This window comes from Diospyros lotus, chromosome 13 (assembly GCF_014633365.1).
Source record: "Diospyros lotus cultivar Yz01 chromosome 13, ASM1463336v1, whole genome shotgun sequence".
NCBI lineage: Eukaryota > Viridiplantae > Streptophyta > Magnoliopsida > Ericales > Ebenaceae > Diospyros > Diospyros lotus.
The window spans coordinates 629665-652247 of record NC_068350.1 but is presented as its reverse complement, the minus strand read 5'-3'; the positions used below and the strand labels follow the sequence as shown (position 1 = coordinate 652247).

General features: G+C 37.0%; 3 protein-coding genes across 5 annotated transcripts in view; 2 read left to right on the top strand and 1 right to left on the bottom strand.

Moving 5' to 3' along the window:
• On the top strand, positions 1 to 2069 carry LOC127788318 (mogroside IE synthase-like). Of its 2 annotated transcripts, none has more exons than XM_052316461.1 (2): positions 1 to 874; positions 1164 to 2069. In XM_052316461.1, exons 1-2 carry the CDS (start codon positions 236 to 238, stop codon positions 1887 to 1889), a joined length of 1365 nt encoding a protein of 454 aa, XP_052172421.1. In that variant the 5' UTR covers positions 1 to 235; the 3' UTR covers positions 1890 to 2069. The 2 variants fall into 2 exon arrangements, with proteins under 2 accessions (XP_052172421.1, XP_052172422.1); XM_052316462.1 differs by having other exon boundaries at positions 3 to 874; positions 1167 to 2069.
• Positions 2070 to 4065: 1996 nt separating this feature from the next.
• On the bottom strand, positions 4066 to 13683 carry LOC127788315 (uncharacterized). 2 transcript variants are annotated; one of them, XM_052316456.1, is made up of 16 exons: positions 13521 to 13683; positions 12111 to 12763; positions 11702 to 12014; positions 10702 to 10728; positions 9857 to 10003; positions 9678 to 9766; positions 9448 to 9540; positions 8613 to 8739; positions 7818 to 7882; positions 7525 to 7699; positions 6702 to 6896; positions 6549 to 6596; positions 5548 to 5691; positions 5350 to 5432; positions 4683 to 4798; positions 4066 to 4514 (listed from the first exon to the last, which is right to left on the bottom strand). In XM_052316456.1, the coding sequence occupies exons 2-16, from the start codon at positions 12698 to 12700 to the stop codon at positions 4432 to 4434; spliced, it is 2295 nt and encodes a 764-aa protein (XP_052172416.1). In that variant the 5' UTR covers positions 12701 to 12763; positions 13521 to 13683; the 3' UTR covers positions 4066 to 4431. The 2 variants fall into 2 exon arrangements, with proteins under 2 accessions (XP_052172416.1, XP_052172417.1); XM_052316457.1 differs by lacking the exon at positions 10702 to 10728.
• A 2517-nt stretch (positions 13684 to 16200) lies between these two features.
• The window catches only part of LOC127788558 (4-hydroxy-tetrahydrodipicolinate reductase 2, chloroplastic), a 32141-nt gene continuing 25758 nt past the window's right edge, over positions 16201 to 22583 (top strand). Inside the window, exons 1-3 of the mRNA XM_052316995.1 lie at positions 16201 to 16400; positions 16508 to 16561; positions 20165 to 20368. Coding sequence (XP_052172955.1) covers positions 20168 to 20368 — 201 coding nt within the window. The 5' untranslated portion in view covers positions 16201 to 16400; positions 16508 to 16561; positions 20165 to 20167. The remainder of the gene's footprint in view (positions 16401 to 16507; positions 16562 to 20164; positions 20369 to 22583) is intronic.

Genomic DNA, 22583 nt, shown 5'->3' with positions numbered 1-22583 from the left:
CAAATTTGTGGATAAAACCAAACAGACCAAGCCAATGCCAATGCCAATGCCCATGCATCAGCAGCGCGCCCCACCAACACTATGTAGTGGGTACCAGAAAGAGAAATAGGAATGCCATTCACATAATGATGAGCTTGGCCAACCCATCCATCTTCCAGTTATCCATTAGTATACCTTAATTCTTATCGACATCCACTCATGGTGGCATCTTGATTGGTTGCGGGGAGAGAGAGAGATGGGGAGGGAAACTCACATTCTGGTGTTGCCTTTACCGGTCCAAGGTCACATAAATCCTATGCTGCAATTCTCCAAACACCTGGCGAGCAAAGGCGTCAAGGTCAGCTTCATAACCACCACCTCCGTTCGCAAAACCATCCACCTCCAACCCTCTTCCTCCGTCGCCATCGAGAGCATTTCCGACGGCTCCGACGACGGAAAACAAGCCGAAGGCCTCGAGGCTTACTTCCGGCGCTTCCAAGACGTGGTGTCGCAGACCTTGGCCGAATTCATCGTACAAAAACAGAAGGCCGATGATCCTCCTCCCCCGAAGCTCCTGGTGTACGACTCGGTATTGCCGTGGGCTCTGGAGGTGGCGAAGGGGCTAGGGCTGGGCGGAGCTTCGTTCTTCACGCAGTCCTGCGCCGTGAACGCGATCTATTACCATTTGAATCGAGGCCATTTTGAGGTCCCTCTGGGAGGCTCGACGATGCTGTCGCTGCCGGAAATGCCGTTGCTGGGGATCGACGATCTGCCGTCGTCCATCTGTGACGTTGGAGCATACCCAGCTTTGCTGAGGCTGATGGCCGATAAGTTCTCAAATTTTCGTGACGCAGATTGGCTGCTGTTTAACACCTTTGACAAATTGGAGGAACAGGTTTGCCATGCCGCCTTCGCCTTCGCCTTCCTCTCTGTCACTTTAACGTATCATTCACTTCACTACTTGGCTGCTTCTTACTTCCATTGCTGCTCATTGTCTCTGTCCCATCACTCCTCCTTCCTCCTTTACAAACCATTATTCTCCCCGAAACCCAAAACTCTTTTACTTTTTTGTATTTATTTATTTAAATTTTTTATTATTTGAATTACACTCTTAAATAATATATTTTCAATTGCATTTTTTTCACTTTGATTTTCTTTAATAATTTTATTTGGGCACTCACTAGCAGATGGTGAAGTGGATGATGGCAAGCCAATGGCCGATCAAGACGATAGGACCCTCTATTCCATCCATGGGCTATGACGACCAAGACTACGGCCTCAGCCTCTTCAGCCCCAGCGCCGAAGCCGCCTGCATCAACTGGCTCGACTCCAAGCCCACAGCCTCTGTCGTCTACGCATCCTTCGGCAGCCTGGCCTGCTTAAGTGAAGCCCAGATGGAGGAACTGGCATGGGGCCTCCACAATGCCACCGCGGCCGCCCACTTCCGCTTCCACTTCTTGTGGGTGGTCAGGGCTTCCGAAGAGGCCAAGCTCCCGGCAAACTTCGTCGACGAGACGTCGGAGATAGGGCTGATCGTGAACTGGAGCCCTCAGCTTCGGGTGTTGGCTCACCCGGCTGTCGGCTGCTTCATGACTCACTGTGGCTGGAACTCCACGCTCGAGGCGCTGGCGCTGGGGGTCCCGATGGTGGCGATGCCGCAGTGGAGCGACCAAGCGACGAATGCCAAGTATATTGCAGATGTGTGGCGAGTAGGGTTGAGACTGGGTGCTGATGACAAGGGAGTTATTACCAGGCAGGAGATTGGGGTGAGGATAAAAGAGGTGATGGAGGGAGAACGGGGAATTGAGCTGAGGAAGAACGCAATGAGGTGGAGGGAATTGGCTAGAGAGGCCGTACAGGAAGAGGGAAGCTCTGATAGCAACATTGAGGAATTTGTTTCAGGACTCTAGTGTGCCCTTAGCCATTGCCCGCTGGGACATCAAAATGAAACCAAATTTACTTGTACAACCCCAGCATATTAACAAGTACGTACGTAGAAGGCCTGGGATTATATCTACTATACTCTGGTAGAAAGACCTACAAATTCTCCAATAAACAGGTGATACACAAGTGAGATTGGATTTATCTTAGTTCGTTTACCTTTTCAATCTTGAAGTTCTTCTTCTGATCGTAATTCTCTTCTCTTTGTTTTACTCTCTCTCTCTCTCTGTCATGTTTAGGATTTTTTCTTATTAAAGACGATGGAAATGTCAAAAAGGACTTATATACAAAGGGACTTTTAACATGAGCCATTGGATGTGTCCATAAACAAATCAATGGCTCACAATATAATCAACCATATTGCACATACACGTAATATATATAAACCAAATGCACATAAAATAAAACCCAAATTATATATAAAATATACCAATTATTTTAAATCACAAATCAATCCAATATGTAGCCCCATCCATGCCATGAGCACAACTGTAGGAGGATGAGAAACCCATTAAAATCTCATGCTTCTTGTTGGCAGGCATTATATATAGAGCAACTTGTACAAGCATGTGAAGAGCACATTGCCTCATTTGAAGGTCCCATAGTAGTCTGTCTAGGGCATGGAGCAATGGCGAGTATATCAAAGTCAGTCACACTTGTCTGAGAGAGAGCCAATGGCCTCCAATGATATATGTCCCGATATGCATCATTCAATAAGTTGGTGAGATGTTATCGTAGCTAGGTGAACCTCAAAGACGAACCCCATAAGGACATCATCATCCACTGGCTGCAACCCCAAATAAATATTACTCACACAACACCGACAAGTCCCAATCGATCGCTCTAATCACGGCAAGCTCGTCAATCCAAAAAGCTTAGGACAATGGGCACATGATCTTGTAGCATGATGGTGGCATTACACACTGTGACAGAATAATTATGGATCTTCAATCCCACTACTCAATAAAAACGATGACTAACTTAAACATTATTATGCATTTTAAAAAGATTATTACCCACCATTAAAAGTCAATATTCACCTTTATTAAGGAAAAGAACAAAATATCTGATCTAACAAAATAGTCCATATGTTTGTTTTTGCAATAAGTGTATGATGCTCCATTTAAAAGTATTAAAAGAAGATGGGATCAAGTTATTTGGTGCAAGGATTTCTTTGTTTTGTGAGAACCAAGAGATAATTGGTTTTGTATTTAACCTTATCTTTAATTTGCAATAACTTATTTTCTTTCTTCTTTTTTTTTTTTTTTTTTTGGCTAAGTAAAAGTCATAAATAAATTCTTTTCACAACTCAAACATTTTGTCTTCCAATTACAAAAGAAACAAGTTTGTTGCGTTATAGTCATTGTAAACTCTTATACCCTACGACCCATTAATTGACCAAAAATTATTGCCTTATTATTATTATATAATTGCAAATTTGTAATAAAAAGTAATTATTATATGTAGCCTATCAAGTGTTACTTATTTGTAATCCAAAAATTAACTGCACTCTGTTATAATTAGTAAAAATCACACTATAGTAAAGTGTGGTCACAATTCAGGAGTGGAAATAATATTTCCATAAAAATGTTAACACTAATATGATATATAAAAAAAAATTAATTCAAATATAATTAAGGATTTACTTGTTGATTCTACAAACATTGTGATCAAAATCATAACGCTCTTGATATAAATAACTCAACTCACTACATTACAGATTTAAATGGATTTTATACATATTTTTTGGACGGTATTAATAAGAGAGGTCCAATCCACAAGACATCTGAGTGTAATTTACTCTTTTAATAAAATAAAATATTTTCTGTATTTATCAATTAAATGGATTTTTATATTAATCAATCAAATGGATGTGAAACAAAAGCCAGAAAAAATCGACAAGAGATGAAATAAAGATTAGAGAAGTTGGACAAGAAGAGGGATTTGATTGCAGGTTGGCTGTTGATGGTATCATCTGTACCAATAATAATCCACTCTCCCAAATAAGTGGGATATCTCCAAAAAAACAAACAGAGTTGCCAATAAAAGAACATTGGGGGAATTTGTTTCAAAACTTGTGTGCCCCTCGCCACTGCATTGGGACATCATCAAACTGCAACAAGCATATATATTAACAACTAGAAGGTAGAAGGTCTTTCCATATTACTAAGTAGATCATAGGGGGCATGATATGAAGCATCCATAAACGATTGTTTGTGTCATGTACAGACTACTATACAACCATTGAGGCCAAGAACTCGAAACCTGTGTGTCGCTACGCTACATGATGATCTTTTCAGTTCCGGCACAACACTCGCTACATGATCATTTTTACAGCCCTTACCGACAAACCTTTTCCAATACTCTGCTAGAAAGAATCACAAACTCGATCTTTATGATGGGTAGATGCATATATCGCTGCCTAAAATATATTGGCCACTGTGATTAATAGCAAAAAGACTACCTCCAAACCTAGTCTAAAGTGAATACTACTGAGATGATGCTATTCTCTTATCTCCCCCCGACTTCAGCTGCACTGGAATCTTCAACTCGACTGCCCAATCTCACAATGTCTTCAACAAGAATTTTGCCTTCTGTATAACCAAGTTCATTTGAAAAATAAAAGAGTGGATCTTTGCGGGACACATTATGAGTGGTTTTATAGCAGAAAAAAGTCGCACTTTGAACATTATTGAAACCATATTTAGGTAAAGAAGATGCAGATAAGAAAGACAACTAATAAAACTGTCTGAATCACTGACCTCCATCTTTGGAGAGGTTGCTAATGAGTTCTTGAATCCCCTCTTTGCCCAAAGTATCCTTCAAGTACATCGCAGCAGCTGCAACCTCCTCTGGAGTCACTTTGCCATCATAATCTCTGCACGCATATATAACAGCTTTAATATGCCTGGCTAGATACAGAAATATCTTTTTTTTTTTTTTTTTTTTTCGGGGGGGGGGGGGGGGGGGGGGGGGGTGTAAGTAGATACAGAAATATCAGACAGTTAGAAAGCAAATAAACCTACATGGGTGTCACTAATAGCTCAAGACATGTTAAAGAAAATGGCAGATATGCTGGAAATCAGATCAGGATTAATTCAATCTGATACAGATGTACTCAGAAATCATACAGGCTTATGTATCTATCAGTTTATAGGTCCCAATATATGGCAACATTTAAACGTCCCAATATATGGCAACATTTAAACGTTCATGGCAAGCTCTCTGTGTAATTCTGCCTTTTATAGGTCCCTAAATAGGGTAACAATTTCGAGTTCATGAATGACTGGATAAGAATTGCATGGAAGTTCCTGGTTGTCCTTTTACTGCACATAACTGGCAAAATCTATTCAAAATTGCAAAACTGAAGAGAATAAGAACTACGAGCATGACACATAAATAAAAATATGTGTATACATATATCTCAACCTGTCAAGCAGCCGCCACCGATCACCAATTTTAGCATCCACATCATCAATTTCTTTTTCAAGTTTTTGAAGCACGGCATCAACCTGGAATATGCCAGATGATGTAAAATAAGTTAACATTCACATGTTCTAGCATTTACACATTTCTGATAGTAAGAAAAGAAGGAGAAGAATTTTTAACAGAAAATGAAAAACTTACCCTATCTATGAGTGCTGACGACACCTCATTGCTTACGGCAGCCTCAGAAGTCAGGTCACTTTCTTCATGGGAAGCTCTATATGCCTTCATGGCCTCTTGTTCGTCTGCACCTTCTTTCTCTACCATGCTATTGTAGAGTTCAATCTGAAAATATTTCAGAAAACTTGATGAGTGTATTGTCAAAGCGATGTCATATGAACCTTATAGAAGAAGACAATCAGAAAGAAAGAACATAATTAGGCAAAGCAATGGTAAAATTTTCTCTGTTTCGTATCAAAATTTTCTCTATGACAAGTATCACTGAAACATAGGTTGATAAAGAAAGAAAATGAGTAAAAAACACATTCTGACTGTCAGAAAGTACTTATAATTATAATAGCAGAATTATAGACCAGCTTTGCCATAAAATACAAGTCAAGTTAGTTGATTGCATGGAGTGATTCACAAGATTATTAAAGTAGAGATTGTGGGCATTGTTGTAAGAAAAATAGTGATAAGTTAATCCTCTCTTGCTTTTTTTTTGTTTTTGTTAAGATTTAAGATAAAATCAAATTTGATTTTTTCCTTATCTTAACAGTTTTTCCAGAAACAAAATTGTGGAAATAAGAAAGGTTACAAGGAATTAGAAGTTCAATCTATAAAAGAAACCAAAACTGTAATCTGAAAGCACAAACTTCATGCAGGACTGAAATATTCTGCACGTGTATGAGAAGATACAATAAACAACTTTATAATTCCACAACATTATGAAATTTTTATCTTCACGTTCATGTTACGGATTGAGTATTTCCTCTTGTTTATATCTTTCTTTTTTTTAACCCTCTTCTTTCTCCAATTCCTTTTTTGTTTGGTAAAGGGACAGGAGTCACAGGAGGATAATTATCCTAAAGAATCTGTGAAATGGGAAAATGAAACAATCCTTGAGCCAACAAACAGGAAGAGAGAGACAGAAATAAATGCTATATTGAAGAGTAATAAACATGTCCATGATTTGGATTTACCTCTTTGTTGACTAGCCTTAGGAATGCTTCACGCTCTCTACTGACTGACTGCATATTAGCAGCAAAAGGAAATCAATATGTGCAGACCAACAAAACTTCACAAAAATATGCTGTCAAGAGGAGCTTAACAAAATTGGAGAATATAATGCTCACAGATGCAGAAGCTAGAACAGCCAGAGCACGACTGAGTTCACAAAGCTGCTCCTGTTTTTCCAGAGTTATTGCTCTCGCTTGCTCTTGTGCTTCCTTTGCTGTTGGAATAGCCATCTCTTTCAAGGCCACATCCTCCTGTTCAGCTGTAGATTCCTTTATCCTGGCTTGCTCTTCTTCCTCTTTCTCTTCCTCCTCCTATATGATTTAGAACAAAAGCAAATCAACAGATGACCTAAAAAGTCAGTTAAGATAACTGATAAAACTTTAGCAAGAAAAATCATATCCATTTCCAGCAAAAAAGGACTCAATATATACAGTTCTGTGGGTTAACAACCCACCTCCTTAAAAATAGGACACACTACCTAGCCAACTATCCTGAAACAAACAAACAGATAAGGACCAAGACTCAGTCCACTTCAACCACAACCATCAGATAAGGATAACCAAAATAACCAACAAATAAAGGATAAAACAATAAGACACAAGCTACCGAATAAATCCAATAAAACTGAGAAAATCACACTACTTATCTTCGGACAATAACAGGAAGCCCCAACCTTGAAGACTCAAGCTGTCTAATGTAAACTGAAAAGTGCTTTATGGGTGAGAGTCAAGATTGCCACAAGGCAGGATAACTAATGAAATGCAGGGCAATTTGAGTTTTTAGTATCAAAGTCACTTCCTACCATATCCCTGCTCTATCTAATCTATCCACAGTGTTTAAAATATTAAGCAATTTTTTTTTATGGTTTCTGTTACAGGGTTGTGACCAGTTCGAAAGTCAAATGGGGAGGTAAATAACAAAAACTAAGAGATTATCAACCTTGATGAGTTCTTCCTGCATTTCAAGGAACTCCAGCTTCCTCCTCCTTTCTGCAAGAGAATCTTCAGATGGCAATGATGTGATACCAACAGTATCCACAACCTCATCTGGTAGTGAAGACAGTGTTGCTTGAACAGCTTCCTCTGGCTTTAGCTTTCCAGAGACAGTAAAGGATCTGCATATATTATCAACAGAAAACAAAGTTCAAACCGTGTGCTGGTTATAAAAGAACAAACTAACAGGGCTTTACACTTTTCTTGCAGAAATAAAGACACTGAATGAACTTCAAGTACCTGGACAGAATCAGAAGGGAAGAAGGTACAGAGTGATTGAGAGATAGATCCAACCAATCGTGGAGCTACAAAATGAAATGAAGTTTCATTAAACTCCCAACTGATTAAGTTAATTTATGAAGCACCTCTTGAGTTTAGATGGAAAAAAAATGGAGTGACAGAGAGAGGGAGGGAGAGAAGGATGGAAGGGGCAGTCCGTGCAGTTGATACCCAGCAGCTGCAACCTGGGATTTTTGCTCTCCTTTTATTTGTTTGTTCAGCTGTCCACAAAGATTTTGGGACTTGAATTGTAGACTAATCACTTCTCTATTTTGTCTTGGGTGTTCAAAAATTATGCTTTTTGATGCAACTTTTCTACCACCCAAAGAGTCTTACTCTGGTTTCTTTATTGCAAAAATATAAATTATTAGTATATTATAGAACATCCTAGCATTTCCAAAATTGTGCTTGTAGAAATGACACTTCTATTTCAATCTTCCAAACATATAGAATTGTCAATATAAGTTCATAAAAGAACCACATTTCTATTTTTCGGATGTGTGTGTACACATGCTTATTACACATTACACATATAGATACTGAGTTGTTTTATTTTCAGCTTATATTGTTGTCCATAAAAGTACATGCTAATATAAGTGGTATCTCCACAATCTCATTTCCTACATTTCCAGAACCACCATGACATTGATAGGAATTTCAAGCTTTATGGTTCTGTTTGATTGCTAATAAAGACCTACAAAAGCAATGTTCAAGTGCGAGAGTGGATCGAGCAAAAGAGACGGTGACGAGAAAAACCTGTTGGCGCATTTCCTCAACTGAAAGTAATCCAAGCATGCCTCGCTCCCTACAATCTTCACGAAGTTCGGCTTCAGAAAGAGACTCCACGCCCTCAGCTTGTATCAACCTATCGTCATTTTTAATCCTTCCAAAAATAATAATAAAAGCTTAGTGATCTCTGAGCAAAATAAAAATAAAAAAAGATTAATGATCCAAAACAAAAAATCAAAATGAAAAAAAGTACTAATTAAGGACCTGAAACACGGATGTGCACATCAATATGTTCATTTGACCCTGGGTTAACACACAAAAATAAAAGTATCTGTTGCTTCAATGTTCCTAAAACAGCCTACCGAGGTCAAAACCATTAAGCTGGTCATTCCACAAACTAAAAAACCTTAGTGGCTCCTTCTGGCAGAGCCCAGAACAAGACCAGAGCTGATCATATTTGTCATGCAGTGGCAAGATAAAAAGGTCAAACCTCCAGAACCATGCACTACTTTCAGGCACCCCTTTTTTGTAAACAGAAGCAGAAGAATCAATACAAAGGACTTGCTAATTAAGGTCTTACTAATTATTCTATAAACTCTATAAATATCAGAATAATGCCATCATATCTTCCTTCCTAGTAGAGAAAAATCAAACCATCAGGTTGAAACTAGACACCAGCTGGTCTAGAAGCTCAAATCAAGCTCAACGCGGTGATCGAACTGAAGCTTTACTAAACTGGAGCAGACTCCATAGTTTCAACCATTCCGGATGGTCATTGAGATTTTTTAAACATAATTTTGAAAAGAGTAAAAGCTCGTCACTCTGATTGAAAAGCTACCTAAATTGGGAAGATGTGTCTCACCATTGCAATCTTTTCCGAAGCATAAAACGCAAATATGCATCTGTTCCAAAAGGACTGATTCCCATATATTTGCACATGTTCACTAGCCGAGGCCTGAGAATAAAAGTGTCCAAAAAACAAGAAGAAAAGAAAATGTCATACAGCCTCATCCAGTAAATAACAAGACCAATAATGATCTCCAAATCACTAGGATTCAGTATAATGCACAAGCAGTAAGAGGAAAGCTCAACCTGCTAATGTTATCCAGAGTAAGTTCATCATTGAACAACTTAGCAAACCCCAAAATTTCTTCATTAGAGACACGTGCTCCTCTTCTAACCTATATCAATATATCAGCTCGTTCTTCTCATGGCCAAGAGCAAGAGCACAACCATAATATACAAGCCTGACTGTCAGAAGTGCAACTGACCTTATTCAAAAATTCATCGAGATCTTCAGCTGTTTTCTTAATTTCTCCACTCCGTGAGTTCTGAACTTCCTTTGCCATTTCTTTAACAGTTTCTTGAAGAAACTTTGCGTACTCTATTCTTGCATTCAGCCTCCTTATTAATGCTTCCTATTAGCAAGCAATTTATCTCAATCACATATCTAGCTAGCACAGTCTAACAAGAATACAAAAGGCACAAACAACTATGTTACAGTGAGTATGCATGCAGAGATATGAAAATGAATGCACTTGTGACATGTGAAGTACCTTAGCAGTACATAAGATTCCACCAGTATTCTATACAAATTTATCTCTACAGCATCAAATTACATAACATGTACTTAAACCAAATTCCTGTTCCTGATGCACATGGGATGTCATCATTGTGCACATTGTAACGTCCAGAATGAAGCACCCAGGATGTAACAAAATTACGTATGAAAAGGTTAAATTGCAAGGTGTGTGGGTGTGGGTCTATGCAGGGAGTCTTATGATAAGGAAATGTAAGAAGAAATTACCTTCCTTACAACAAAGTAAAGAACGGATAAATTTTCAAGCCTACAAAGCAACAAAATAAAATACTTTCATAATAATTGGAAAGAATCAACTAAGATATATTCCTGGATACACATTTTTGTTTTTCGTTTTTTTTGTGCCTTTTTTTGGTTGATCTGTAAGGCAATAACATTCAGGAACTGCCAAAAAGGGTAAACCCTTTATGAGACAACACTCCAACATAACATAATATTTGCATATGAGAATGGAACAAAAAAAGGTAATGATTTTTGTCGTCAAATCAAGGTACTCTACAAAAGAACCAAAGATACCTTACTGGCTTGAGCAGGGATGAAAAGCTGTAAACAGAAAATTGGGATCCTTCAGAATACTTTGGAAAGACAGAAATGGTATGGTTGGTTGCAGGCAGAACGGAACCTACTAGCCTCCTTCGACTCACCAAGGAGAATGTAAAATTCTCATAATCTGTGGTTTTGGACTCCACATGTTGCAAACTCTACACTTTGGATAGCATATGGAACATTGTACCTGATATTGCTAATTGGATATGGCTCAATAAATATGTTAAACTAAAAGAGCTTTATATGAGACTATCAAAAACCCATAATTCTATGCATAACAAGCTTGTACGTTAACTTGTCAACACTGTTATGTTCTAAATGAATTTAAAACAATTTTCATAAAATAAAAAAACTGTATTCGTATCCATGGAAACAAAAATTTGATGGATCAGACACTAAAGCACACACCCCAAGTCCAAAAAACAAGCGTTGTACCACATAATCTTATTTTGTCTGAAGTGGTATATATCAATCCATAGACTAGAAGTGTCACAACCAAAGAGAGCATGCATGCATTGCACACATAAGTGCATACAAATCTTTCACATGGTCCCAAGAAAAAAAAAAAAAAAAACCATAAATTTAGATTCAATGGTCTCAGGTTAAGGAAAGAAGAGAGACTTTGCACTCCAGTGTGTGAGTTTATGATCCAAAACATCAAGGCAAGTCTATATTGGGATCAGTTCCACAAGTACAAGTTCCCAAAGTAAAAATGACAGACCACTCTAAACAGAGAACATATAGAGTTTTCATAATCTGACAAAGGAAACAAACCATGTAAAAGCCTACCATCAGTACTACAACCCATACTACCTTCCAGACAACACACAGCATAAACAGAAACAAATAGAGAATAAAGATGGAAACTGCAGCATTATCCAAAAATAAGTAAATAAATAATGACAAGACCTACAGCATGCAATTCATTTAGCAACAAGAAATCAACTTTGAGACCCAGAAAAAACACTACCTGTTCTTTCATTTTATCTTGGAATGTTGATGGCAACATGTTGGGAAATAACTTCAGGAAAACTGGAAGCAAGAATTCCATGAAAGGAACAATGATGAAAACTGCAAAAGGGACTAGCCTAAATATATCAGCTGTGGTCCGGGTTAGCTGTTGCCTCTCCCTCCTAGAGAGATTCTTCCCACCAGCAAGTTTAAGCAACAATCTTGAACTAATCCTCATGTCAGCCCACAGGAGCTTAGAGCCCAACCAATAATGTTGCATTGTTGATTTGAATTCATTCTTCCAATGAGTTAATTTCTTGGCCCAATCTTCCCTGAAAAATGCAAAAGAATTATCAATCAACATGCACTAACATGTAAGCCATATTGGCCTGATATAAATAAATAACAGCAATGCTGCAAATATTAACCTGCTCATAGAAGACACGACTCTCAAAGCTGGACCAATCCCTAGAAGGGTGGCCCATACTCCTTGTAGACCAGATGTAGTAACCTTCTCAGATTCTTGCAATCTTTTTGCTTTAGCTTTGGCCTTTGCAGTACTCAGACCTTCAACAGCTTGATCACATTCTTCTGGAGATGCTTCTTTTCTCTTTTTAGCAACCACTTGTTCATTTTCTTCATCTTCACTACCCAAATCAGGTTGACCAGCTGTGGCTGTGGAAGCAAAACGTAAAGATTGTGGCAGCAACTTCATCCCTGTGGGGGAAATAAACTGTGGCCTCCCATAAACATAATCAGATACCTTAGTTCCATAATATCTATGCCTAAAGAGTCCTAATGCTGAAAAATTCAGCAAATATTCTTTTGCAGGTAAGATGACACCCCGGTCCTCTGCACAGCCAGTATCTCCAAAATAAGAATTTGCACCACAGCTCCGACCATGAGAATCCACATGTTGAGTAGACTGGACACGAGACAGATTTTGAAAACCCCAAATAGAGCGGGCAGCAAGGTAATCAGAGACAATTCTTCTCCTTAAAAGTGCTCTAGAAGCCATAGTTGCTTTTTCCTCTCTTTACAGGGAAGTCAGTCACACTTCAAAAGCATCGACTTACTCAAGCTAGTGAGAAGAACAGTAGTAAAATTAATCCACCATAAAAAAAAAAAAAATTAAGAGCAACAGAATAATTGACAAGTAAAGCCAGCATCTTAATAGCTTTTGATATGCAGTAAACACTACAATAATATATCTCGCCAGTCAGCATACTGCCTTTCAAGAACAAGAGCAAAGAAAATCATATTATCCATATTGCAATATGAAAAGGCTAACTAAGCAATAAAAATGTACAGATTATGTTTATCAAACTGCATGCGTGCAATATAAATCCGAAAGGATGTCAGAATGTAAAAGCAGAATAAACAGACAGTGCGCGAGTATCAATGGGGTGGAGAATAGTAAATTTCTTTCCTGCACATACATATCAAACCATTGTCTGAATTGTAAAAGCTAAAACAGGTTTGAGCTGAAAATGAAAAACACGATAACATAGACTGAGCCCACTTCTGTGTAAAGACGCGCAGATGCATTTATACAGACACGTAAATATGTGCATATATATATATCACAATTTGACCTAACAGGGAATTAGCAAGCAAGTGAGAATATAAGCTTTCCGGAAATGAACAAATAAGAAGATAAATCGATTGATTGTAGAAAAATCCGGTCGCGATAAACATTTGCTAGAATTCAAACCTATACATGAGTGGCGAAATTCCTCCAATTAGGCAGCTACGCGAAATTTAACGTGTAAATGTAGAAGATTATTGCATATACTGTGTACATAGAGAGAGCGATCGAGATTATGAAGAAGACTTACAGTTTGCGTGGCGATGATTCGGACTTGGTAGAGGCGAGCTCGGAGACTATGAATTTGCGCAACGGGCAGTCGGGCACGACGAAGGAAGAGAGAATGGAGGAGCTTCAGAGAGAGAGAGAGGGAGGGAGAGAGAGACCGGGGTTTAGGGTCCAAGGTTTTAACAGAGCGGGGGGAGTTGGGAGGGGATTGCCTGCGGCCGTTACCAGCCGTTCGATGGAGAACATCCGTTTGATCGGGCCTGATGGGATGGATGTTGGAGGAATAGTCGCCGTATATGCGTCGCTTGTGTCGTCGCCAAAATCGACTTTTTCGTTTTAGTATTTTAATAATTATTATTATTTTTCGTCTTATTACAAATTTTTTATATTTTGTTAAAATTGGTATTTTTAGAACCGGACATTAAATTATAATCGGGAGTGATTCAAGGTTATTTGTTCGGATAGGAAGAAAATTATGAAAAGCTCGGAGTGAGTGAAAGAAGAAAGGGACAAAAATATAAGAGACAAAGAAAAAAGTAAAATATTGTTATAGAAAAAATTAAAAAATGACAAGTGACGAATGAGATTAAAAAATGTTGGATCATAGAAAAAACTGTCAACAACACACAGTTGTTAGGGTTTGTAGATTTTTGCTTCATTTTTGCTACTTTAACTTAATATAGTAGTGTTTTGAATAATTACAAATATTAAATTTAGATAGTGATTCAATTATGGCTCGATTATTTTTTTAATTAATTCTTTTTATCTTCAGATTTAACTAATTTCTCTTATCTCTCGTGATTCGATTGATCCATCCAGTTTGATTTTTAAAATATTTGTTTAAAATAATTTTTTTAATTTATTATCAAAATTTATTATCTGAAATTAGCATTGCATGTCTAAATACAATAGACTAACTAAAATTAGTTGGAGTTGCAAAAACAAAGTTGCACTCCAAACTTATTAAAATGATGCAATTTTAATCATTTTGCAATCTTATTTTTGTTATCCTCTATTTTTTTCATATATTGTCTTTTGCAATATTTTATTTTTATATCTAAGCGAGACAAATAGATTTGAAATATAAAATGTTGATGGATAATCTAAAATAAAATATTGTGACATAGGATATAACGACAAACAAGTTGAGAAAAACGAAATAATAACAATTGACGAGGAACACCTATTATGTTGCCATTAGTTATTATTGGTATTTGATTTGTGAGAATGGATAAGAAAATATTTATAAAAAGTAAAAAGTTTGTCGCTTAAATCCTTGTCTATCGTTATTATTTTATTTTGATTGGTTTATTTGTTTTGTCATATAACGCATCACATACACTTATGATAAATATACTTCTTGTCGTCACTAGATTTACCTTATAATATTGCAGTTATTTGTTAGATTTACAAAGTAAAAAAAAAAATAAAAGAAACAAAAATAAAGATTAAATAAAAATTTATAATATATAAAATTGATAATAACAAAAAAAGTTGGAATATTACAAAATGGCACTGTTTTAGTCAAAACAACGTTTTGATCAGCCTGGACTTGAAACTTTTTTTTTTTTAATAATTCGGGTTAATTTTAGTTAGTTTCATAGTATAAATATCAAGATAACTCGATTTTAAAATTAAGAAAAACCTTTAAAATTTAGAATAATTACATATTAGATCTATATCTTTTGAAAAATTGCAAGTATAGTTCTATTTTAATATTGAGTAATGCTATTCACCAGTCACAAAGTCACCCAATGAAATCTCGTAATATTTTGGTGAGATATCGCGATATTTAAGAATAAAATTTTATAATTTTTTCAATGAAAATAGTTGTCCACATTTTAAAATTTGTCTTATTTCTCTCACATTCTCTGGTGTTCATTAGTGTCTACCTTTTTTCCCTTACACCCCCCACATCTCTCTCTCACCCGTAAAACCCAACTTCTTTCATTATAGCAGTTTTGACTTTCTTCCTTTTTTCTTTCTCGTCCGTTGCACATTTTTATTAACCTCAATTTAGAAGGAGGTAAGTCTTTTAAATTTATTCACTACGAGTTTCAACACGAATGCATGATATATATGTTTATACGTGTTATTTGGGTTTGGCCAAACTTTGAATTTAAATTTATGGGAAATTCCATTATTGGATCTTGCTGATTTTTTAGTATATTGATCGATGGATTTTTGAATGTCGAGTGGTTGTCTCTGATCGTCGGAAACCATTAGTCATGGTGGCTGGTGTCGACTGGCAATGCATATATATAAACTATTTGGGTTTGGTCGAAACCACTGGTCACGTCCGTCATTGCCAAAATCAACTTTTTTGTTTTAGTATTTTAAAATTTATTATTATAATTGCAGAATTTTTATATTTTGTTAAGATTAGTATTTTTAGAATCAGACCGAACATTGAATTAGAATGGGCAGTGATTCAAAGTTAGGGTTGTCGGACTGTTTTAAATTTTATTAATGAAATAAATATATAATAATAAAAATTGTGATGGTGACTAGGGCCGGACCTATAGTGAGGCCCAAGAGACGGTTGTCTCAGGGCCATAAATTTTGTCATTTCTGGGGGCCCATAAATTTTTTCCAAGCCCACCCCCAATCAGCGCCTTCTGGAAACCCTTCTCCTTTCTACAAACCCTTCTCCCTCTCTGGCTCTCTCGCTCCCGCTCGCTTGCCCTCGCCCTCGCTCTAGCCTCTCGCTTGCTCGCTCTCTCACTCTCGCTCGCGGCTCGCCCTCGCTCTCGCCTATCGTTCGCTCGCTCTCGCCTCTCGGTCGGTAGCTGGGGAGGTCGCATCCGTGGCTACTGGCTCTCTTAACTCTTGCTCTCGCTGGGTGACTGGGTCGCTCGCCTCTCTGCATTGCCATTGGGACACTTTGGTTCAATCTCTTGGGGTTTGATTCAATCTTTGGTGTCGTGTTCTGTTCGGGTTCAAATTCAACACCAGTGACAAAAAAATCTTTTGGTTCAATCTTTGGTGTTGTGTTCTTGTTCTTGGCAGGCAGGTGGCCACTGGCCAGTGGGCATCCCTTCATACTCTAGAAAGAGACTAGAGGTAAGTTAATTTATTTGATTATGTTCTATTTAGTGTGTATTTTTATTTTGTTTTGGCTAATTTAACACCTATAATGAGTGTAGGAATTAAGACTTTAGGCTTTTTGCTAATTGTTATTTGACGACTGCATTTAGTTAGGAATTTCCGTGGCTGAGATGTGTTAATTGTGATTGAATATTTGAATTGTCCTTGCTAAGATTGTTAAATTTTCGATTTTATTATTTGATATGATATGAATATTTATTTATTTTTTTAATATTTTATTATAAAAAATAAAATTTAAATGTACATTACGATTCAAGGGTCCATTTTTACATTTTGACATAGGGCCCCAAAATCTCAGTTACAACCCTGATGGTGACAGATAGATTTGGAATAGACAATGTTGATGAATAAATCTTAAATATGATACTACAACACAAAATATGACAAGCCAAACAAATTGAGGAACATAATGGGCACCTATTATGTTGCCATCACTTATTATCGTAATTTAATTTGTGAGAACGGATTAAGAAAGATTTTCAAAAAATGTTTGTTCGTCATTGTTATTTCATCTTTTTTAGTTCGTTCATTCTGTCATATCTCACATCATAGTCGCCTATTATGAATATATCTGTTGTCGTCACTTGTTCCAGATCTGCCCGCCAATATCGTCGTTGCTTGTTAGATTTGCAAAATGAAAATAAAAGATAAAAAAGATCAAATAAGAAATAATAATATAGAAGATTGATAAAAAAAAGAAGAGAGAATATTGCAAAATGACACTGTTTTAGTCAAAACGACATCCTTTTGATAAGCCTGGACTTGTAACTTTTTTTTTTTTAATTTGGGTTAATTTTAGCTACTTTGTTTAGTATAAATATCAAAATAACTCGATTTTAAAATTAAGAAAAACCTGTCAAATTTAGAATAATTACAGATAACATTTATATCTCTTGAAAAATTACATCGAGTACGGTTCTATTTTAATATTTAGTCACGTTTGTTTGGTTAGCGTCAGTTCGTGTGAAAGAGAGAAACACAGGAAAGGGAAGAAAGCAAGGCAAGGGAGAGGAGAGATCGCCGAGACAAGGGAAGAACAATTGGAGGGAGGCGTTGAAGGCGACAAATCTCTGGTGAGCTCCGACTTTCTTCTTCATTTATCTTACTGCGCTTTGCTTTTGAGATTTTGTGCAAAAGCCGAGATTGGAATTCGGAAGGGCGGCCATGACAGTGCTGAAGGCCATCATTCCATTCATTTTTCTTTCCCTCTCCTCCCATTTTTCTTCTCTCTGCAAAGCCTTGATTTATCCTCTGCCAAAGCTTAAGAGTGACCAAGAATATAAGAATTTGGCCGTCTCAACAGAGAGAAAACCCTAAAAGTTGAGACTTGAGACCCGGTATCTGTCCAGACATTATGGTTCTGGTTCAACCCAAACCAGCAAACTGATTTTTGACCCAAATTCAGATTCTGACCCGGACAGAAAGGAAAACGAAAAACTAAAAGAAAAGAGAATATTTCACCATGCGCTGAAAACTGTAATATTTGTTTAGCAAAAAAGGTAAGTATCTTTGAGAATGTTGTAACTTGAGAAGGAAAGTTAGAAATGCCTCAAGGAAAACTAAGCGAGTCTTAGAGAACACAATGAAAATGTACTTAAAAACTAAGAAAATGAGATTTAGTGAATAGATTGAAGAAATGGGCCACATTACATGAAGTCCTGTGAACAGACATGCCCGTTGTGGTGGAGGAAGGGTGCCTTTGGCAGCTAGTGATACTATCATAGTTTCTCAATGATTAGAGGGAGAAGATTAGGCATTGTAGTGGAAAAATGTACGGAGAATAGATTTCTGCTACTATCTTAGTTTCTGGACGGTTAGAGGAGGAAAACTCCCAACTGGAAAAAAATATAAAGATTAGCCATTTTATGAATTCTTCCACTGCTATGGAGCTAGGATAACTCTTGACAGCTAGAGGTCTGACTCTAGTTCTCAAGTTAAAATGACTCCTGCTGTTGCGGTGGTTTGGTAATCCTAATTGGATTGGCTTAGGGAATAAGTCCCATTTGCTATCTTGAGGTGACACAAATTACAATGTGGATCCGGTAGCCTACTATTGCCCCATTAAGAGATTGAGAAAAGATATCTTGATGTTCCTTGAAATTTATGAATTATCAGGAAAAATAATACAAGATTTTGTTATTATGTGCTATACACCTTGGGAAGAGTTCCTCAAGAATGAGTTTCTTGAGAAGAATTGCCCGGGAAAGAATTACTTGAGAAGACTTATGCAAGAAAGAATTACTTGAAAAAAAAAAATTTACTTGATGGTCAAGTGTGCATGGGGGAACCTTGTTTAGAGTGAAAATGTGTTGATTTATTATTAAGAAAGTCCTTATATTTTCACTTGTCATATTAGTGCATGACTTGTCATTCATTGGGTTGTGAGCTCATCCCATAACTTAACATTTTAGGTAAAAGTGAATGTTTGTGCAGACTTCTGGAGCTGGGGGTCCACTGACATGACCTCCTAGGGAAGGCTTAAGTGTGTAATGTTTATTTCTGTACCAGTGGCTGGGACTATGTTGGTAGATTTTGTAATGTGTAGCTAAGACTATATTGCAGTATTTTGTGTAATGATCTGTTGAGCGAGAGCCCTTCCACACGGGACTCCCAGATCACTATGGCCGACTTTTGTCTTTGTTCGACCAGTTGGTCTCACAGTCAGGCAGGCTGCGAAAGCATGGGGAGCGAACAGGATTAGTTACCCTGGTAGTTCATGCTGTAAACGATGAGAAACTTCTGCTTATGAAAAAGGTGTATTTTGGAATTGTATTTGTAGAGGCTTACATGTTCACCCAGAGTTCATGGTCGGTCCCACTCCCGAGCAGGGTGTAACAACTTGGATTTGGATTGAATTGAGCTTGTTGGGTAATTTAAACATATGATGTTGTTGGGGAAAACAAATGCATATAATCAAAGCTGAAGCCATGGTATTAAGTGCAGTAGGGCACACTGGTTTTTGGAAATGCATTTTTTTTTTCCCTACATGCATTTGTTATATGTATATTTTTATCTTTTGCTTAGATTTGTTGTTTAACAGGGATTGCAAGGTTATTTTATTATGTTGGTATATTTTTGTTTAAGCAGTGGGCAACCAAACATGAAATGGCTTTTTGTGAGAATTAAAACTTTTGATCTATCTCTTGTTTTTATATTATGTTTGCTTTTGGATCGCACAATAATTGCTCCATCTAAAAGCACTCAAGGATTGGGCTTCTAATAAAGTACTGTGAAGCAATTTGAATTCAAGTATGATTGTATTTTGTTTTATAACTGGTGAACTATGACCACACAAGTCTTGTTCTCCATCTGAAAGACCAGTTTCATTTTTTTGAGGGATGGGAAGGTATAGAATAGTCAATGTGGTGCAAGTCGAAATATCTTGATGTGCTTCTGCTGTATATCTACATATATAATAGTTGTGTGTGTGTTTGTGTTGAACCTGATAGCTGATTTTTGTTTGGAAATGTTCTTATAGTTCTTGGTGATGTGTTCAGATATTGTCATTATTTTTTGGATATAGTTTTAATACTATTATCATCATTAGTGCCAGTGCAGATTATGGCATTTGTTCTTAAAGTGCCAACAAATAACATCCAAGGAAGGGGAAACTTCACTTCACTAAGTGGACATGGAAGATGGGATAGAGCTATTTCTAGAAAGGGAAGATCAGTTTGTCCTGTGGTTGGCATGTCAAGCACACCCATTATCTCTCTTGAGAAGCCTCTAAAAGTGGCGCAAAATATTGCGTTCCCAATCATGGTAATCGCTTATTATTATCTTATATTCTTGATGTTTTCCCCATTTTCAGTTTCATCTCTCATAAAAATGGATGCTAGCTCTGTACTTTAAGTGTTCTTTTTGCCTAGTTAGATAGGGCTCAGTTTATGTGGATCCATTGCTTTAAAGGGCATTTCCAGTGCATAAAGCTCTTCACTTTGCTAGACGGGGAAGGGTTGTTTTGTACACGACCTTACCCTTAATTTGCATGGAGGCTGTTTTCACAACTTGAACCTGTGGCCTTTCAATCACAAAGGAGCAACATTACTGTTGCTACCAAGTCAACTAAAATGAGAATCCAAAAGTTATAGGGCTGTTCATTTGTGGAATATTTATCTTCAGTACATTAGGAATATCTGTTTTTGTATCATGACTTTTCAATGTGTTGTGGCATTTGTATAAATAGATGAATATGCTCAACTCAATCACTGTCTAATTATTGTCGCAGTCGTTGGGACTGTGGTCAACTTCCGTCCGAAGAGTATTAGAATGGATAGGGAATGGTAGTAGAAGAGAAAGATTTAGAGAGAAGAAGAAGAAGGTTGAGGGAGAGATAGAGAGAAAGCAGGGAGTAAATCTGGATTTGTTGATTGATTCTCAATAATGATTCTTAGGAGCCGTTTGGGCTTATATAGCTATCCTAGGTGCTGCCACAGCAGATTGCAGCTCCCATAACCAACTATTTTGTCCTATCCCAAACACCTTTACAGCTGGATATTCTCTCTAACTAACTAGCAGCTGGAATAAAAGAGAATTCTATGGAATAATAAAAGAACATAGCAAGCAATGTAAAGACATAGCAGAAAAAATAAATCCGCAGCAAAACTTGGCATGGTTCCGTGACAATTATTTGGGCTCCTTTAAAACCATTGTTGCTATGAACTATTAGAAATATTAGTTGCTATATTAAATTGGTTAAACTATGAATTAATTTTTAGTAGTAGTACCATAATTTATTTAAGAAGAATGGTTTATGTTTATATGTATATATGTTCTATATTTATATGATAATAAAATAATGACTTATGTATATATTTCTTTATCCTGTGCAATGCACAGGTGAACTAATAGTTTATAGTAAAGGAAGATTTATATGGCTGTTGGAGGATTCTTTAGAAAAGGAGGTAAGATATCAGCAAACAGATGTGCCTTTTATGTGGAAGGCTTCATAGTGTGCTAGAAGATGGGAATTGCATTCTCTTACCGTTGTGTTGCTTGGATATGTCAGGTCATCAGACTTCATTTTCTAGATTGATTGATGAATTGAATTTGAAGGATTTTCCTTTGTTAAGCGATTTTCGCATGTAATGATTTTAACTTCCTTCCATGTTCATAATTGGCCATATTCTAATCTCCTTGGATTTGAGTGGAGCACTTATTTGGTATATTTACAGTGTACTTTGTAAGCCAATGCATTCACTTCCAGATCTTCCTTGCTTGTGGTGTTTTTTTGGAGAGGAGGACTGCAGTGAGGTCTAGAAATTTGTAGCTTTACAGTGTGTTTAGGAGAGGGGGATGGAATGCAAATGGATGGAAGAGGGTTCTCCTCGTTTGAGAGAGAGATTGGTAATCAAGTGGACTGGAAATGGATGGAAAATGTTTTCATCTATTTCCTTCTGAAGGCCTACTTTTTGCCTCCTCTGAATTGGGGAAGAATGGATGGAAACTAACTTTTGTGTTTTGACAACATTAACCTTAATAGGCTTTTAGAAGGTCAAAACTAAAAGGGTATAATGGTCATTAGTTGATTAATATCCTTCCATTCCATCCATTTCCATTGCTCTCCTAAACAAGGAGAAACATTTTTCATTACTTTTCATTTTCTACTCTGCCAAATGAGGAGAAAATGTTGTACATTTTGTTCCATTACTAGATCTCCGCAAACAAAGCCTTGGGGAAATAGTGGATGGTTAGTGGAGAAAGTCTGTAGTTCAACTGACATAATTTTAGCTAAAACATTAAGATTTGACGAGGTGGAGTTGAGGCAGTATGGTATAGCAGCATTCGATAATTTGGGTATCCAAAAAGCTAGGGTTGTCCGAATGTTTCCAATTTAGTGCTTTATCATGCTTGCCTCATGGTAAAAATATGGAAGCTACACAATGAAAATTGTTTCAATGGTACACAAATAGACCACTGCTCTCTTCATTAGTAGATTTTATCCAGTCATAAGGAATTAATAAATACAGCCTTGATA

Excerpts from the sequence above, each read along its gene's own strand:
- LOC127788318 (XM_052316461.1), top strand. The coding sequence starts at position 236 with ATGGGGAGGGAAACTCACATTCTGGTGTTGCCTTTACCGGTCCAAGGT. Across the intron at positions 875-1,163 it reads TTGACAAATTGGAGGAACAG|CAGATGGTGAAGTGGATGAT; the intron begins GTTTGCCATGCC and ends GGCACTCACTAG.
- LOC127788315 (XM_052316456.1), bottom strand. The coding sequence starts at position 12,700 with ATGGCTTCTAGAGCACTTTTAAGGAGAAGAATTGTCTCTGATTACCTT. Across the intron at positions 5,692-6,548 it reads TAAGGCTAGTCAACAAAGAG|ATTGAACTCTACAATAGCAT; the intron begins GTAAATCCAAAT and ends AAATATTTTCAG. Across the intron at positions 5,433-5,547 it reads CGTCAGCACTCATAGATAGG|GTTGATGCCGTGCTTCAAAA; the intron begins GTAAGTTTTTCA and ends GGCATATTCCAG.